This window comes from Hyperolius riggenbachi, chromosome 2, assembly GCF_040937935.1.
Source record: "Hyperolius riggenbachi isolate aHypRig1 chromosome 2, aHypRig1.pri, whole genome shotgun sequence".
In the NCBI taxonomy this organism is placed as follows: Eukaryota; Metazoa; Chordata; class Amphibia; order Anura; family Hyperoliidae; genus Hyperolius; species Hyperolius riggenbachi.
In genome coordinates this window covers 220,858,026-220,877,261 of record NC_090647.1, presented here as the reverse complement: position 1 = coordinate 220,877,261, position 19,236 = coordinate 220,858,026, and the positions used below count along the sequence as shown (strand labels likewise).

General features: G+C 42.8%; 2 protein-coding genes across 3 annotated transcripts in view; one reads left to right on the top strand and one right to left on the bottom strand.

Moving 5' to 3' along the window:
- MGAT4A (alpha-1,3-mannosyl-glycoprotein 4-beta-N-acetylglucosaminyltransferase A) overlaps positions 1-14,036 on the top strand; it is a 172,182-nt gene extending 158,146 nt beyond the window's left edge. For both annotated transcript variants that reach the window (XM_068268180.1, XM_068268182.1), the window contains 4 exons: positions 4,388-4,466; positions 8,473-8,539; positions 12,671-12,783; positions 12,865-14,036. In XM_068268180.1, coding sequence (XP_068124281.1) covers positions 4,388-4,466; positions 8,473-8,539; positions 12,671-12,783; positions 12,865-12,894 — 289 coding nt within the window. In that variant the 3' untranslated portion in view covers positions 12,895-14,036. The remainder of the gene's footprint in view (positions 1-4,387; positions 4,467-8,472; positions 8,540-12,670; positions 12,784-12,864) is intronic.
- The window catches only part of UNC50 (unc-50 inner nuclear membrane RNA binding protein), a 49,767-nt gene continuing 42,093 nt past the window's right edge, over positions 11,563-19,236 (bottom strand). Inside the window, exon 8 of the mRNA XM_068268184.1 lies at positions 11,563-11,840. The gene's annotated coding sequence lies outside the window, so the exon portion shown is untranslated. The remainder of the gene's footprint in view (positions 11,841-19,236) is intronic.

Here is a 19,236-nt window from a genome sequence, read left to right as displayed (position 1 = left end):
ATAGGGGGGAGGGTTATTATTGTTTCAAGAGTTTTACACATACTGTATCTAACAAGCCTGAGCAGGAATGTATGCATGTTCCGGTTCTCAAACTATGACCCCTTCGACTCAGGTATATCTCAGTTTAGAGTCGTGAATAATAAGGCTTGGTGCCTGCAGGTTACCTGAGCTTTGGTGTGTGTTCAGGGCCATAAACAAAATTGCATACACAGCAAATTGGGTGTAGGTCTATCACCTGTCTGGTTGGAATGGATTACTCCTCCTCCCACATGTACAAAACTGTTCACTCTGTCACAGAGGCATGCTGTGTGAAGAGGTGGAGTTCTGCATGTAAGACGTGTCTCTTCTGTGTGTGCATTCATATAACTAGTTGCCAGGGATGCCTAGGAAAGTGCTGTGTAAAGTTTTTTGCACAGCATGATAATCGCATTCTCAACACACTGCACCTTCTCAAGTGTGACCTTTGTCTGGATCATGTAACAGCCTGGAGAAAGCCTGGGAAAGCTCTATGCATGGAACCCAGTGCAGTGTAGTGATGGCAATAATCATATCAAATACAGAAGAGGGCACCCTTCATAGTGTAACTCTTATTGAAAACTCGCAAAACCCTGCTCAGTTACTGGATAGCGTGGCACAAGCTCCTTCCTGTACTGCTGAGAGATAGTTTGTGTTATGTAACAACTCAGAGGATTCATATTTTGAGACTCTGCTGTAGATGTAGTGCTCATCTCCCAGCAGAGGGGGGGGTGGATGCGGTCAGGTGATCTGTGCTCACAGAGACCCTGGCTGCTGCCTTCTCTCTGCTCCTTCTCTAAATACTTCATGTATAGACTGTACATCGATTGGGGAGGCACTTGGACAGCTTTGTGTTCTATAAAATCGCATTGCCATCTCAAAAGGAGCAAATGCTATAGGAAGCAGACAGCCAGGTATGTGCAATATGTTTAATACAAAAAGTACAGGCTTATTCTATGCGCAACTCATGCATTAATGCAAATTTACTATACGTACATTAACGATGGAAGGCTGTAATTTGGTACTTTGAAAATCTAAGCAAAGTGAATCTTGAACATGATGATTCTCGACCAAAAACACCCCAGACACCTCAGCAGAGCCCAGCCTAGCTTGTATACTGTACGTAGTTTAATGTGCTGGAAAGAAAAGTATTAACAAAAAGAATGTAGTGATGGTCAGATCCTTTATTACCAGACAGTCTTTAAAATGTGCCTATTATGGACACCCATTGCATGACCATCCACACATACCTTACAGTATCCAGACTACTGACTAGCTTGTAATAGCACAATACTTTGTTGCAACGGGTAACAAACTTTCTCCATAATACCCAAGCCCACAAATCGCTAACTTTCCCACCCTATCACCTAACTGAAAGATTTATCACTAGGCCCTCATATTCACCTAAAGGGTCCCCAGCTTTGTTGATCACATGGGCCTCAATTTACTAAGATCATGCTGGTGATATCAAGGCAAGAGAAAACTTATCACCACACATCAATCGGTATGTTCAGTGTTAATTCACAAAAGAAGTTTGCCTTAAGTCCTTAAGTTACCTCCGCTGTAGTTATTTTCACATGCAGTTAATTAACAGCCTGTCTTAAAAGGAATACTGTAGGGGGGTCGGGGGAAAATGAGTTGAACTTACCCGGGGCTTCTAATGGTCACCCGCAGACATTCTGCACCAACGCAGCCACTCACTGATGCTCTGACCCCGCCTCCGGTTCACTCCTGGAATTTCAGACTTTAAAGTCTGAAAATCACTGCGCCTGCATTGCTGTGTCCTCCCTCTCGCTGATGTTACCAGGAGCGTACTGTGCAGGCACAGACCACACTGGGTCTGCGCAGTACGCCCCTAGTGACATAAGCAGGAGCGAGGACATGGCAACGCAGGCGCAGTTGTTTTCAGACTTCAACGTCTGAAATTCCAGAAGTGAACCGGAGGCGGGGTCGGAGTATCAGGGAGTGGCTGTGCGGGCACAGGATGTCTGCGGGGGACCATTAGAAGCCCTGGGTAAGTTCAACTCCTTTTCCCCCGACACCCCTACAGTATTCCTTTAACATTAGAATTCTGTAGTTATTTTAAGGATTGAAACGTTAACTTTAGAGATCTCTCCTTAACTTAAGAGGTTGTTGCGAAAATCCGAAAATTTAACCATTTAAGGACCGCAGTGATTGAAATCTACGCCCTGTTTTGGTGGGCTTTTGGCTGGCAGGGCGTAGATTTCAATCACTGTCCGCAGCGCGCATCCGCCGTCTCCGCCGCTACCCGCTGATCGTGCCGCTCAAACCCGACGATTCTCGCCGCATCTCACAGGCTCTGCCTGTCTCTATGACGGCAGAGTCATGTGAGCCGGTCAGGAGCCGATTTCATTGGGTCCTGTCTTTCAATGTAAGCTGTTCCCATTGGCTTACATTGAAAAACAGGGTCAGGAGCCAATGAAAGCGGGAGCGGAGATGACGACGGTTGCGACGGGTATGTGCTGCGATTACTGACAGGTTTTGGGCTAGTCTATCTCTCCATAGGGGATTCTCAGCATGGCCTTTATTCTTTATAAAGAAAGCACAGAGGCGCTCTGCTTGCTATATCAGAATTGCTGTTGTTTATCCCCTGTTTATTGCCTGAAGAAGTGGGCTGTGCCCGCGAAACGCGTTGCATCCTTGGGGTATCTTCAATAAATGTGTATTTATTTAATCACAGTCCTTGGTGTCTGCTTTAACGGAGGCAAGTCCAACACTTCCTCCCAGCAATTTTTAAAAATGTTATATACTTTTATTCTACTGGCGCCTCTGTTCACCTACCAGTATATTCTTTATAAAGACACTCCCTGAAAAAGATTTATACAAAGATGCTGGCCAGCCTCCCTGCTCACCGTACACTCTTTTGGCAGTTGGACGGAGCAACTGCCATTCACTGCCTGTCAGATTTCTACTACCTACTGTAAGTGACAGCAACATAGGAGAAAAGTAACACTACAAATGAACAGGATATCAACCAGGAACTATAAATTGTATATAGCGCTCGTCTCACCTCAAGAACTACTCATGCAAGAACCAACCATTAAAGAGGGAGCGTTAAGCTAATATTAAAGCTTATTTATTGAAAATGTATTGAAGTTTTTGCAACTGGAAATTTCAATAAATAAGCTTTAATATTAGCTCAGCGCTCCCTCTTTAATGGTTGGTTCTTGCATAGGAGAAAAGTAATTTATGGCTCATTTTACTCTGGAAGAAACCTACTTCTTAATTGTATATGTTTACATATATTTTACATTTTAAGATGTTCGCGACAAAGGTCCTTTAAAGACAGAAGAGTTAACTTTAGGTTTGCCTGAGGTTAAATGTTTCCTGAATACTACATGCCTTATCACCATGGTGATAACTCTAGAAACCGCGCAGAAACGTTATTAAAGACAAGAGATAAGCTTAATGAATTGAAGCCCTAGCTCTTCTTTCCTGGTGGACTTGCCAGAGGTTAAGAGGCACCATAACAGTAAGGGCCCTTTTACACTTAATGCGTTGATATGCATTGGTGTGCGTTAGTACGCATTGGTACATGTTTTTTCCATAGCAGTGTATTGTGAAAAAAATTGTTAAAATGTGTTAAAGGGGAACCCCAGTGAAAATAATGTAATAAAAAAGTGCTTCATTTTTACAATAATTATGTATAAATGATTTAATCAGTGTTTGCACATTGTAAAACGTTTTAAATCCCTGATTTACATTCTAACATTTTTTACATGGTGACATTTTTACTGTTGGAAGGTGATGTAGCTGCTGCATCCTTTTTTGGCAGTTGGAAACAGCTGTAAACAGCTATTTTCACAATGCAGCAAGGTTCACAGACTGGAGGGGTTTCACCACAATATCAGCCATACAGCGCCACCTGATGGTCTGTTTGTGAAAAGGAATAGATTTCTCATGTAAAAGGAGGTATCGGCTACTGATTGGGATAAAGTTCAATTCTTGGTCGGAGTTTCTCTTTAGGTGGGAACTGTGCCATAGGAAAACATGGGAATTACTTTGAAAATCAGTTTTCTTTCAGTTATAACTGAGAGCAACTGATAAGGTGTAAAAGAGGCCTTAGGCTGTGTGGTGTGTAGTACAGGGTGACACAAAAAATAAACTTGTATGCCTGTCACAAGCACGAGTTTACAGGCAGACGCTGGCCCCCATGCACCTTTCACTTGATTCCTGCTGTGGGGACAGGCCAGTATCTGCTTGTAAACTTTCGCTAGTGCCAGGCTGTCTTTTGAGCATATTTTAAAGGAGCTAACTAGGGCAGTTCGGATTCTCCTCTCACTTTTGAGTTTGTTTAGTCAATTTTCTTTTACAAAAACAAGCAAACTGTTGAATATGTTTCTGATTTCAGGTACCTCTTTCGTAGTGGCAACCCTGAGCATCCAGGAGACTTGTTGGTAAACACAACAGTGGAGGTCTTCCCTTACCAGGTATGAGGAGCAGTGGTGCAAAGCCAACCCTAGACATTATAGCATGTTTAAACATTTGCAAAATAGTAATTGTTGAAAGCAGTAGATCTTAAAGTTGAGTATGAAATGATTAAAGAATACTCGAGCCTGTATACATGGAGGGGGAAAATATATATTTACCAGGTAATTGAAATCCTGGCTTCCATCTTGATCCATGGCCAGTTAAAGATCCACAGGACAGAGAGTAAGTTTTCGTTGAACTTAGTTGCAGCAGTTCTCTGTGAGTGTTGAGAGCATTGTTGCCATGAGACTGCCCAGAACCCGAAACCCTCACCTTGCTGAAATAATTAGCTGTACAATGCAGAAGCTCTTGTTGCACAAATCCATTGCCTGATAGATATAGAGCTGTGCTTAAAGGGAATCTGAAGTGAAAACAAACTTATAATATGATTTGTATGTGTAGTACAGCTAAGAAATAGAACATTAACAGCAGAGATATTGTTTCCAGTACAGGAAGGGCCCATTCACACTAGGGCGATTAGCGGGCGATTCTCGCTAATCGCCAAAGCGCTAGTGCTATTCTAACCTATCACCGTGATCTCACTGCCGTGATTGGCGCTAATCGCAAAACGCGTTACCTGCAGCATATTTGCCAAGATTCTGTAGCGATCGTGGTACAGTGCTTAATAAAGCATTGATTGCGATTGCTCTGAATCATGGAAGTGTACAATAGTTTTACCGTGCTAATTGCGGTAAAATTACTCACGCAAACTTGCGCTTTTTAAGTGTGAATGGGTCAAAAAGTTATCTGAGCTCCACTGGCATTTATACATCAAAGAAACAGTCGCGGACAGATTTACATAACCTTTTTACTCCTGGGAATTTCAAAGGGTCAGTAGCTCTGCTTGTGTTATAGTTTAAAATACAGAGTGTGGCTTGTAATTGCAAATATTAGAGAATTATGCAATGTTATAAAAAAAAACTATATATCTAAAAATTAAAATCTGACACTATTTTCTTTGCTACTAATGTTCTAGTAGTTATCAGTACTACACATACAGATCATTACATCAGAAGGTTTTTTTTTTTCACTCCAGTGTCACTTTTAACCCATTCGCGTTCCGTCGTTTTCACTTGAGAAATGTTCACCTCCCATTCATTAGCCTATAACTTTATCACTACTTATCACAATGAACTGATCTATATCTTGTTTTTTCCGCCACCAATTAGGCTTTCTTTGGGGGGTATATTTTGCTAAGAGCCACTTTACTTTAAAGAGGAACTGTAACATAAAAAGATCCCCTGGGGGGTACTCACCTCGGGTGGGGGAAGCCTCTGGATCCTAATGAGGCTTCCCACGCCGTCCTCCATCCGTCAGGGGTCTCGCTGCAGCCCTCCGTGGAGTCCGGGCAGCGGTGACGTCAATATTTACCTTCCTGGCTCCTGCGCAGGCGCTCTGACGGCTGTCGGCTCCGAACTACACGGAAATACCCGATCGCCGTCGGGTCCGCTCTACTGCGCAGGCGCAAGTTTCCTGCGCCTGCGCAGTAGAGCGGACCCGAATGAGATCGGGTATTTCCGTGTAGTTCGGAATGGAAAGCCGCCACAGCGCCCCCGCTGGAGCCAGCAAAGGTAAATATTGAAATGACAGTCGGCACAGTCGCCGGCTGTTCGGAGGGCTGCGGAGAGACCCCCGTGGGACAGAGGACGGCGTGGGAAGCCTCATTAGGATCCGGAGGCTTCCCCCACCCGAGGTGAGTACCCCCCAGGGGATCTTTTGAATGTTACAGAGTCTCTTTAAATGCATTTTAACAGGAAGAATAAGAAAAAAAACGGAAAAAATGCATTATTTCTCAGTCTTCAGCCATTATAGTTTTAAAATAATACATGCCTCCATAATTAAAACTCACGTACTGTATTTGCCCATATGTCTCGGTTATTACACCGTTAAAATTATGTCCCTATCACAATGTATGGCAACAATATTTTATTTGGAAATAAAGGTGCATTTTTTCCATTTTGCATGCATCACTATTTACAAGTTTAAAATAAAAAAAAAAATAGAAATATTTCATCTGTACATTGATATTTAAAAAGTTTAGACCCTTAGGTAAATATTTACATGTTTTTTTTTATTGTAATGCTTTTGTTTTTTTTATATTAAACATTTTATTTGGGTAGTTTTGGGAGGGTGGGAGGTAAACAGTAGTGTTGTAATGTAAATGTGTGTTGATTTTCATTTTTTTTACTTTTAGTTGTAGTATTACTTTTTGGACACAAGATGGCGGCCATGAGTTTGTTTACATGACATCACTCTAAGCGTAACACACGCTACACGGTAGCGCGCATGGGTTCTGGACGTAGTTTCTACGTCCAGGAACCAAAATAGGTTAATGAATTGCGTTTTTTTTTCCAACAAAAAGGGAGTTTACTTTTAAGGCAGGGTTCTCTCTCATCAGTGTGGTGACTGTGACTGAATGTTTTCTGAACACTATTTGCGTTCGTTTTGCATTTTCTTCTGCATTCTTTCAGAGTAGCTAATGAAAGTCAGTGGGAATTACCGCACTATTCCAATTTATGCGGCAAGATGTAAGGTTTTTTTTGCACATGCTAAAATGTGAACACAATTTCATAATTTTCATACAAAAATGTGAATATCCACTGACTTTCATTGTATGTTTGACTAAAATGTTTTTGCAAATTCGATAACTCTGAACCCTGCCTTCTTAGGGTTGCTAATTCCGAAATGTATTATAATTTCATTAATCATCAATAATCCATTTAATTATTATTATTATTTATTGTATTTATAAAGCTCCAACATATTACGCAGCGCTGGACATTAGTTTAGGTTACAGACAATATTTAGGGGTGACATACAGCAAAATGACAATACAGGAATACAAGAAAACCAGATCATGCAGCACAGTATGAGCAATAAGGTAATGCTTAGTCACTGGAGGGGAGCATGGAGATTAGGCAAGTTAGGTTCACTCAGATGGATAGCATGGGTTCACAGTAATGGAGGTGCATGATCAGGTAGGACACAAAAGGAGGAGGACCCTGCCCAAAGGCTTACAATCTAGAGGGAGAGGTAAGGACACGAAAGGTAGGGGATCAGAATTCGGCTGTGGGTTTAGAGCACTTGTGAGGGGTAAGTAGGCCAGAGTGAAAAGGTGAGTTTTGAGGGCCTTCTTGAAGATGTTGAAGGAGGGGGCTGCCCTAATGGGTGGAGGTAGGGAGTTCCATAGAGTTTGGAGCAGCTATTGAGAAGTCTTGGAGGCGTGCATGGGACTGGGTGATGCGGGGGGTGATCAGGTGAAGTTCATTGGGAAAGCGGAGTGAGTGGCTAGGTGTGTACTTCTGAGTAAGATCGGAAATGTAGGTTGGACAGGTTTTGTGGACAGATTTGTAGGACAGACACAGTATCTTGAATCTTATTCTGGACTGGATAGGAAGCCAGTGGAGGGATTCAAGGAGGGGATCCGCCGTGGTGGAGCGATGGGAGCAGTGGATAATTCTGGCTGCCGCATTCATGATGGACTGCAGTGGGGCAATTCGGGTCATAGGGAGACCAGACAGAAGGGCATTGCAGAAGGCGGGAAATTATGAGGGCATGGATGAGAAGTTTGGTGGTGGCAGAGGTCAGGAAAGGGCGAATCTTACAGATGTTACGAAGGTGGAAGTTGCAGGACTTTGTGAGGTTTTGGATGTGGGGAGTGAAGGAGAGTGCGGAGTCCAGGGTGACACCCAGACAGCGGGCTTGAGAGGTAGGGCGAATGGTAGTGTGGTTAACAGTGACATGCACATCTGGGAGGTTCATGGATGGCCGGGGTGGGAAGATCATAAATTCCGTTTTGTCTAGATTTAGTTTCAGGAACCTAGCGGACATCCAGGAGGAGATGGCTGATAGGCAGGAGGAGACCTTGTCCATGGTAGTGGTTAATTAAGGTATATTTGCTGTAATTTCCTTTATGAAAAAGTCATGGCACATGTAATGCTATAAAGTGTGTATGTTTGCTTTTAGAAAGACATTTTGGAATTGAGAAAGTATGCCAAAGACAAGCTCCTCCCTGAGGGATTCGTCAGAATAGGTGAGGAAAGATCCTGAAACACAATTGGAACTTGTGCCTGTGACAAAGTGTATACTTTTCTCTGCAATGTGAGCTGTCAGTTACAACTCATTCACTTCACATTATAAGGTCTCACTGAACATTTGTTATACAGTGCGCTGTGGTAAATGCTATAACTTTTTGCGAGGTTTATGGTGGCTGGATAGAGTACTGGTTAAGGGCACTGCCTTTGACATGGGAGACCAGGGTTCAAATCCTGGCTAGGTCAAGTACCTATTCAGTAAGGAGTTCAAGGCAAGACTCCCTAACACTGCAGGGTGGCCTCTTGAGCGCGTCCCAGTGGCTGCAGCTCTTGAGCGCTTTGAGTCCAACAGGAGAAAAGCGATATACAAATGTTCAGATTATTATGATTACCTGGCATACAGTAGATGTTAGTTATTTCAATGGGCTGTCTTACTTACTGTATATGTTGCATTTTACAGTCGTGTTAATATTAAATTTGTGAAAATGTATTATACTTCTAGTTCTTTTACCTGTGACCAATGCACTTATCAGCTCAGCTATGCAGCTGAACTTGTGTTAATTGGCAAGGGCTGTTTTCCACTAGAAATTGTGATTCCTAGTGCACCTACCGTAAATGATTACACCACAATCTGATGTGGGTCACACCATGATTGCTGTTAATCTTGAGTGCAAAAGCACAGAATATGTACCAGTACCATTGTTTGGATTATGTGAAATCATGTTGCAATTGCATCACACTAATGGGAACTTTCCTGCATGATTTCCAGTGGTCCCAAAGAAGTGGTAGATTGGCTGGCATGCAATGTGGGCTGGTGCACTGCACAGTGGATGCAGAAGCAACTCTGTGCTCACAAGTGAAATCACAACTGCCATAAGGAGAAAGTAAGAGCAGTTCACCTGAGTGCAATGCTTTTAATTCTAATCCAACGTGCAGTGGCGTAGCTAGAGATCATGGGACCCCATAGCAAAACCTTCATGGGGCCCTCAGATAGAGGCACTCTTAAGCAATGCCACCTGCTCCTACCCTATGGTTATGAGTTAATTGGGCAATTTACATTCTGATGTAATCAACACTGTACATAGTCTATGGGCACTGAGACACCATTTGAGGGTGGTGGAACGCAAGAAAGTTAATGGTGAACACATTAAAGGGGAACTGAAGAGAGAGGTATATGGAGGCTGTCATGCTTATTTCCTTGTAATCAATACCAGTTGCCTGGCAGCCCTGCTGGTCTATTTCTCTGCAGTAGTATCTGATTAAAACCAGAAACAAGCATGCAGCTAGTCTTGTCAGATCAGACTTATAAGTCTGAACCACTGAAACACCTGATCTGCTGCATGCTTGTTCAGGGGCTATGGCTAATAGTATTAGAGGCAGAGGATCAGCAGGGCTGCCAGGCAACTGGTATTGTCTAAAAGGAAATAAACATGACAGCCTCCATATACCTCTCTCTCCAGTTCCCCTTTAAGTACCACCTGGGCCCCTCTGCTCCAGTGCCCCATAACAGCTGTTATGGCTATTGATACACCTCTGCCAATGGCTGCATGCAGACAAATGCACAACAGGAAGTGAAAGATGGCCTAACAGGTGGCCAAATGACCTTTGGCCTCTGAGGAAGCGGGGAGACCCCATAAAATGGCTATTAAGCCATCTTATACTTCCTGTTGTGCATTTGTCTTCATGTACCTGTTGGATTCAAATTAGAAGCATTGCACTCAGGTGCCCAGCTCTTTCTTTCTACTTACTGCAATTGTGATTTCCATTAGTGTGGTAGTACCTAGCGCTTTGTGATCCGCAAGTTGTTTAGAATCAGATCACAAAATGCTGTTAGTGGAAAACAGCCCTAACTTGTCTTGTCAGGCCGCAAGCTTCTGAGGTGGAGCCACTAGGTTTCACAGCAATGATTTGGATGCAGGTTTTTTTTTAAATTTAGTGTTAAGAACCAGTTTTGTTAGCTTGACAGGTTAGAAAGATTGTGATAATAGTATAATGTTAAGAATTCTTATTGTTATGGCATGTTTAAAGGTTGTCAGCAATAGGGGTAAAGAGAGCATTTAAGCAGATGAAGGGGTTAAAGTATATCTGTGGTGGATAACTGCCTCCCTCTTGGGCAGTAAGGGCTGTATAGTATACAGCCATACTACCTTAACAGCTCTGGCTGACATAGCAGATGAGGCTGTTATGCCCCACTGAGTCAAGTGTGATAACATCTGACTAAGACTCCTCATGGTATCGCTGCCTGGCCCTATTGCTGGTACATAGCTAAGGAGTAAATCGGGAACAGGCTAAATCAGGAACAACAGGGGTGTGACCGGCTCCCTCAAGCAGGACGTCCAGCCATGCACTGCCAGTTACTGAAGTTCCTAAGAGCACTGTCAGCGAGAACAGCCAGTGCTGCAAAGGTACTAGTGCTGAACATTCTACATCCTTACTGACAGATAGGGAGTCAGTGAACCCTTGCAGGGGTCATGTTAACCTTACTTAGACTTGGGCTACATATGCAAGGGTAATCATGTGAAGGAGATGTGACTTCTTTAAGAATTCCCCCCCCCCCCCCTTCACTTGCATTGCATTAATTATAGATCAGACTGGCTGTTGTCAACAAGGAGTTGAATCTCTTAATTTCAAACAAATCTTAACCAATCTCCATACACATGTTGGATACTGATCACCTGAAATGATCTTTTATGATAACTTTCAATCGTCAGTTTATCTACTATCCGTGCACTGGTGAGCTCTTTGGCTCTCGGTTGAGCAGCCCAGTCTCTTTATGGGTAAAGAATAGCTAAGTATGAGCAGATGTTCTGCTGGTATTCAGAGTGGGAACTACAATATTGATCACCAGAATATTATCCAACTGAATGGAGTGCTGAAGGGGGGGGGGGGGGGAGACTCTAATATCAGCTGCACTGCATCTGCAAGTCTTGTGTGTGCGTGTGTGTATGGAGCCTATGGAGGAAGCCTAAGGACGAATTATATTTTGTGGCCTTTTAACAGTGCTAAAGATAAGCCACTCATATTTGAATTTTTTCCATAGGAGTTTAAATTTTATTCATATCTATAATTACTTTAAAGACTTTTACTTAGGACAGTTTTCTTTATTAAACCTGGGTATGAAATATCCAGCTCTGTTTCCCCCAAGCAGGATGTTGTAGGGAAGCACAGAGAAGGGTAGGATGTAGCTACTTATCCTGCTGTTGGCTGAACTTCCTGTCCTGCTGTTTGTCTTCCTGTCTTGGCCAACTCCAATCACATCTCCTGCCCCCTCAGAATGCCATTCCTGATGTCATAGGACCGCTAGAAAGAGAGATGGATGTGTGAGGAACTGGCTGAACAGTTAACTAAAACTTGCTATTCTTACCCTGTAATGCCTGTGAGGACATATGGGGATAATTTGAGAGACATGGCTATTCTTTCTCTTGGGAACTTGTATACAATTTTCTTTTTCACTTATGTTACCCAACTGTAAAGCATGAAGGGGCAGCTTACGCTAGAGCTCGGCTATATCCAAGTTTACAAAGTTAAATGCATTACATAAGAAAACCCTCCGTGTTCCTGTGCCTGCAGGAAACTGCCTTTACACAGTGACCCAGGCAAAGGCATGATCTTCTTCCACCTGATGGCTGATAATTAATTTAAAAGAAAAATCCAGGATAATGTGTGATATCCCATGGGAGATGTTTGGAAATAATTGGGACCAGATTCTGACACAGCCAGGCAGAAGAGGGGAAATGTGATTTGGATAAGAATGCCAGGAGGATCGCGGTGAAGGAACATCTTGTAGCTGGGTGGAGCAGTGATCAGCTAGACAAAGACTATCATAGTTGCAAAGGGCAGTTATTGCTTGCATGTGGATTGATGTGAGAATGTGTGTAGATCTTCATCTGCTATTAATGGGTGCTTACATCTTGTAGATAAGATGACTTCAGTTCTTGCATCGAGTCGTGGTTTCCACGTAAAATATTGCTAATTCAAAGTTATGATGTGCTGCTACTTGGGATAGGTTATTCCCTATATTTTGTATTGCTACGTGTTTTTTTATTGTAAACCTCAAAATTGTTTGAAATAGAAATATTGTAGATAAGGTCCCTTTATGCATTAACATTGCTATCTGCTTACATTTCCAGGTACGTTTGAAGATGGAACAGCAGAAGGGTCAGTGGATCCCAATCTAAATCCCATTGCAGCTTTACGGCTTTCAGTCTTGCAGAATTCAGCTGTGTGGATCATTCTAAATGAAGTTAGTTTAGCTTCTGAATGAATCATTCTCAATATTACTTTTCCTTGTCTATTTTCTTTTATTGGTTTCTTTTCCTTCTAGATCCACATTAAGAAGAATCAAAGTGACTGAGAGTTGTGTGGCATATGAGGACTCTTTAAGACGTATCATGAGGGATCTCCCACTTCCTCCTCCACACTGCCTGATAGAGACACATGCATGCACCTTAATTCCATTCTGTTGTGTTTCTTTTCAACTCTACCTCTGTGGAACCTGCTGTAGCTGAAAACATTGTATGTCTCCATTCTTGTAAAGATCAAACCCACAGATCTCCAGCACAAGCCTTTCCATGATCAGTGAGTTATGCACAGTACTAATAGGTTTATATACATTCCATCAGAATGGAATCAACCCTCTTGGTCTGTAAGCCTGAAGAATGGACGTTGCCTGTAATGCCCATAACAACCAGAACAAGTCTGGTTTTTTTTTTAGCATGGCACAAGGAAAGGACTACTCTGATTGGTTGCTAAAGACAGCTTTCATAAAAAAGTCTGGTGTATGTTTGAGATGAATGCAATGTGCAAACATCATCAATGTTGACCTGTCTAGTCATGTGATGTTCATGTAATATTACCAGTGGGGTGGAGAGCCTTCTCTGTGATGCAGTGCACCAGAAGAATGCAATCAGAATTCCTGCAGTTGTGGCTCAACTACAGTTCCCAGCATGCTCTGCCAGCCACAGGTCGCCTTAACCTGCAGTATGCCTTCTTGGCATTCCATAAATGTGTGTAGTATATTATAAATAATGACTGAACAAATAAGTAAGACAACTGGGCAATAGACATATCACGCCTAATAAAAAAAAAACATCTAATATGCATTTTGTGTGGGATGTAATGAGAAGAAGTCTATTTTTTGTTTTACTAATTTGTATTTTGTAGATAATCAGGGAAATAAGTCTATAAATATAAATATATACACACATATACATACAGGCAGTTAATATATTTATGATTTAAGAGAACATATTTGTGTGCTGCAAGATCTTTTAATGATAGATTTATGTGATATGTTGTCACATTTGTATATGATGTAAGCATTGTTTCTATAGAGAGATCATGTCTATTTCCCTTTTACTACCCCCTGGTTTTGCTTATGTTATGTACAGTTTTTGTGTTTTTTAATGCTACTTCATGGTTATAAAGATTACCGGTAATGGAATTTAACTACTTTCTAATAGGATTGGATCAGAATTAAACTTAAGTTTTATGCAGCCTTTGTCTCTTCTTCAGATTACAGTTACAGTAATACTCTATTGAATAATGGTTGATGTGAACATTAACAATTTGATTCTTGCACTGCAACATATGGATGTCCTCTTTGCAACTGTCTCTGCACAACAACGTATTACATGTGTAATGCTGATGAGCACAGCGCATGTGCTACCACACACCTACACTCATCAAGCCAGCCTACATTTAGGGAACTAACCAGGGTATCCCACCTTAAAGGACAACTGAAGAGAGAGGGATATTGAGGCTGCCATATTTATTGCCTTTTAAGCAATACCAGTTGCCTGGCAGTCTTGCTGATCCTCTTCCTCTAATACCTTTAGCCATAAACCCTGAACAAGCATGCAGCAGATCGGGTGTTTCCGACATTATTGTCAGATTTGACTGGATTATCTGCATGCTTGTTTCTGGTGTGATTCAGAGATTACTGCAGCCAATAGATCAGCAAGGCTGTCAGGGAACTGGTATTGTTTAAAAGGAAAAAAATATTGCCGCCTCCATATTCTCACTTCACTTGTCCTTTAATGTCTGATTCTCCCTTGGCAGACATCAGCAGCAAGAAGCAATGCTGGGTAACTTTCTTACTCATACCTCTCTTGGTTCTTGCGGTGCCCCTAATTTCATAGTATTAGTAAAAATAGCTAATGATGTACTAATGGTTTGTGTGTGACCTTTCATAGATTTCCATTGCAGTTCTGTTGAACAAGAAGGTTGCTGCAGCGTTTATGCCTGTGCGTTCGGGGATAACCGCTATGGATGAGTGGGCACAGTTTAGCGAGAAGTGAAATTGTACCTGCTCATGTCTATACTAATGTGCTAGTATCCAAAAACACCATGGTGTCCAACTGAGGTAACTGATTCCGACACCTACATTTTGGTTGTCAAAGTTTTGCAACAGATGATCCAGTTGTCGCATTTGTTAGTACATATGTCAAAGCAAGGGACCAGGCCTCCTGCAGCCATATACAGAAGTCAAGCAAGTAACTCCAATCGACCTCCAAGACAGCCATTGCAACAGGATGTAACCAATGCAAGGGACAAAAAATGTTCTAAGTGCAGACTGCTTTATTTTTAATAAGCATGATTGCATACAGCCAGACATATCTCAGCTTTAATAGTGAAACTGGTCAGAAGATCAGCAGTACCTGGTACCATTCATGGGGCTCATTCTATTTGGGCTGCGATATGGAACCTGAAATGTAAGCCATTCTTTTTAAAGTCTTTTATTGGGTTTTATATGTCCGGCTGTATGCTTTCTGACAACCTTTTATAATGTGGGTTTTCTGAGGCAGGTAAGCCTCTTTCCATATATGGTGTCCGGATCGCTTACCTCAGTTGGACACTGTGGTGTTTTTGGATACTAGCATCTGCACTGAAATGACATACATGTATTGGCACAAAGAAGGACTTGTGTATTTTAGCAGCAACTTATTAGTGATTTCTATAGTGTTATTACTTTGCATTCTTTTTTTTAAAGGGAACCTAAACTGAGGATATGGATTTTTCCTTATAAAATAATACCAGTTTCCTGGCTCTCCTGCTGAACCTGTGTCTCTAATAATTTTAGCCACAGCCCCTGAACAAGCATGCACATCAGGTGCTCTGACTGAAGTCAGACTGGACTAGCTGCATGCTTGTTTCAGGTGTGTGATTCAGCCACTACTACAACCAAACAGATCAGCAGGATTGTATTGTTTAAAAGGAAACCTCTATACCCTTCTCAGTTTAGGTTCCTTTTAAGTGCTGGTGACAACCAATTACAATTTACCTGGATGATTCTCTTGCCACAGTGCTCCATCCTCCCGACACACCCTGATTTACAGCCAGGACATTACTGTGAAGCAGGAAGTAATGGGAGGATGGAGTGCAGCGTGGAGCTTCACAGCAAGAGGATGTCATCCCTGTAATACATTAACCCTCTCTGCTGCAGCCTCCTCCGATGACCTGAGCAGGTACTTTCAGCTCTCCTGAAACTGCACGCTTAGCCTTAACATTATTTGTTATGATTTTTTTCTCCCATAGGACTCAATCAGCAACTTTAGACTTTACAGTGCTTTAACGCTTTATAACATGCGTGTTACTTTTAAAAGTGTGAACATTGCTATGGTAACATGCTTGTTATTACTGTAGAAATGCGTTTGGATTACGTTTATCACACAGAGGTGTGAACATACTCATACAACTCACATGCAGAAATGCAACATGCAGTGTGATTCCCTAACAGGCACTTTGCAAATTGTGTAGCCAGTGGAAATTACCATTATCTATGTCTTTATAGATCCAACAGGTAAGGGTATATCCCCTGAAGTGAGGTTCCTCTAGCAGTGGATTGAACCCAGCCTCATTTAAAGCAAACCTAAACTGAAAAAGAAAAAAAATGATGTGGCAATGCCTGGGTGGTTTTTTAGTCCCCCATAGTCTTTGTGGTCCCTCAGTTTTACTGTTTTCCCCTCTTTAAAAGCTGTGACTGGGCTCAGTCGCAACCACGGCACATGCTTGGCCCTGTCTGTACCAGTTCTCAATCGTATTTCTAAATGGCTGTGCACAGCAGCTGTGGCCAGGAGTGTTCTGTGTATGCAATGTTTGGAAGCAATTAGGTGCATGAAGGATTTGTATTCAACAGCTGCACATGGTTACCGGTAAAACAAGCTATTACGGTAATTTGCATTGTAATTAGGAACAATAACTGAAGATTTCTAGACTTATGACAGTTGCACGTGGATAATGTATTGTTCATGTTGATTGAAAGAATTCTACATACAGTGTAAGCTATTTCATCACTCCCAAAGCTTACCAATTTTAAAGCTATATGAAGAGGGTGTCTGCCTTTCAGAACAAGCCTAAAGAACTGCCTTATTGGTTAACCAAGCCTGTCATTGCAAACTTGAATGAGCATACTGTCAAAGATTGGGTCTAAAATATGGCAGCTTTTTTGTTTTCCCTTTTTTAACCGTTTGAGGACCAGAGGTTTATACCCCCGTAGTGACTAGGCCTTTTTCTTTACAATTCGGCACTTGACAACTTTAACGGTTTATTGCTCAGTCATACAACTTGGCACCCAAATACATTTTACCCCCCTTTCTTCTCACAAATAGAGCTTTCTTTTGGTGCTCTTTGGTAGCTGCTGCTTTTTTTTTTTTTTTTTTTTATTAATAAAATAAGAGCAACATTTTTTTTATTCCCCCTGCCTTCCTTAACCTCCTTGGCGGTATGAAAAATACCGCCAGGAGGGAGCGCAGCAGTTTTTAAAAAAAATTTTTTTTTTTTAATCATGTAGCGAGCCGAGGGCTCGCTACATGATAGCCGCTGCTGAGCGGCATCCCCCCGCCCGCTTCGATCGCCTTCGGCGATCTCCGATCAGGAAATCCCGTTCATAGAACGGGATTTCCTGGAGGGCTTCCCCCGTCGCCATGGCGACGGGGCGGGATGATGTCACTGACGTCGGGACGTCATTGGGAGTCCCGGGCCACCCCTCGGCGCTGCCTGGCACTGATTGGCCAGGCAGCGCTGGGGTCTGGGGGGGGGGGCGCGCGCCGCAGCAAATAGCGGCGATCGGGCGGGGGCCAGCGGCGATCAGAGTGCTGGCGCAGCTAGCAAAGTGCTAGCTGCGTCCAGCAAAAAAAAAATTATGAAAATCGGCCCAGCAGGGCCTGAGCGGCACCCTCCGGCGGCTTACCCCGTGTCACACACGGGGTTACCGCCAGGGAGGTTAATTGGTCCTAGATTGTGATTCATACACAACACTATATATTATATATATATATATATATATATATATATATATATATATATATATATGGGATTAGATTGTGAGCCCCTCCGAGGGACAGTTAAGAGACAAGATTACTCGGTACAGCGCTTTGTGAGATGTCAGCACTATATAAATAAACATATACATAAATTAACTAAAGAAACAGCCTGCCAGCGCCGATCGCTTGCAGGTAGGCTCCGTCATTGCCGTGGGGAAGTCTATTAGGTAGTAATCTGTGCACACATTTTTACACATTTTTACTGCCAACACCCTCCTTTGCCTGTTTTGAGTGCTAGGTGTGTAATATTGTCCAGTTACTGGAGATCTGCACATCCATGCAGATTGATCATTCAGGTAAAACTTCTGCTTGAAAGCACTGCCATGTCTCCCGCTGTACAAGTTGAACGTATGTATACTAGTGGCTAGCTGCATTCATTGCTTCAAATCTACATTCAAAATTTTTAGATTAGAATTAGTACATAATTAGCATCTGTTTTGCATTCAAGGCATGTATTTAGCCCCAGTGGGGCTCTGTATTGCCTCTGTTGGTTTTCATTGCAGGTGCAGCCTTGAGTGCTATCATTTGTCTCTGTCTGCTTAATGAAATGTGTATACCATTTATGATTAGCAGCACAAGGAATATTATGTTTTTATTGCTAGAATAGTGTCATTGCCGTGGGGAAGTCTATTAGGTAATAATCTATGCAAACATTATTTACTGAAGCTAACACCCTCCTTTGCCTGTTTTGAGTGCTAAGTGTGTAATATTGTCCAGTTACTGGAGCTCTGCACATCCATGCAGATTGATCGTTCAGGTAAAATGTCTGTTTAAAAGTGCTGCCATGTCTCCTGCTGTACAAATTATACATAGACATATGCCTATGGTAGGGATTAGATTGTGAGCCCCTCCTAGGAACAGTTAACCTCCTGGGCGATAATTCCGAGCTGAGCTCGGGGTATATCGCGCAGGAGGATTTCTCAGGCCCTGGTGGACCGATTTGCATAATTTTTTTTTTGTTACACTCAGCTAGCACTTTGCTAGCTGTGTGTAACTTCCGATCGCCTCCGCCGCTACCCGCCGTGCCACACAGCCTCCCCCCCCCAGACCCCTTGCGCAGCCTGGCCAATCAGTGCCAGGCAGCGCTGAGGGGTGGATCGGGACTCCCTCTAACGTCATGACGTCGGTGACGTCATCCTGCCCCGTCGCCATGGCGACCGGGGAAGCCCAGCAGGAAATCCCGTTCTGAACGGGATTTCCTGCTTACTCTGATCGCCGAGGGTGATCGGAGTGGGTGGGGGGATGCCGCTGCGCAGCGGCTATCCTCGCTACATGATTTAAAAAATAAAGTGCTGCGCCCCCTCCTGGGCGATGCAATTGTATCGCCCAGAGGGTTAAGTGGCAAGATTACTCGGTACAGCGCTTCGTGAGAT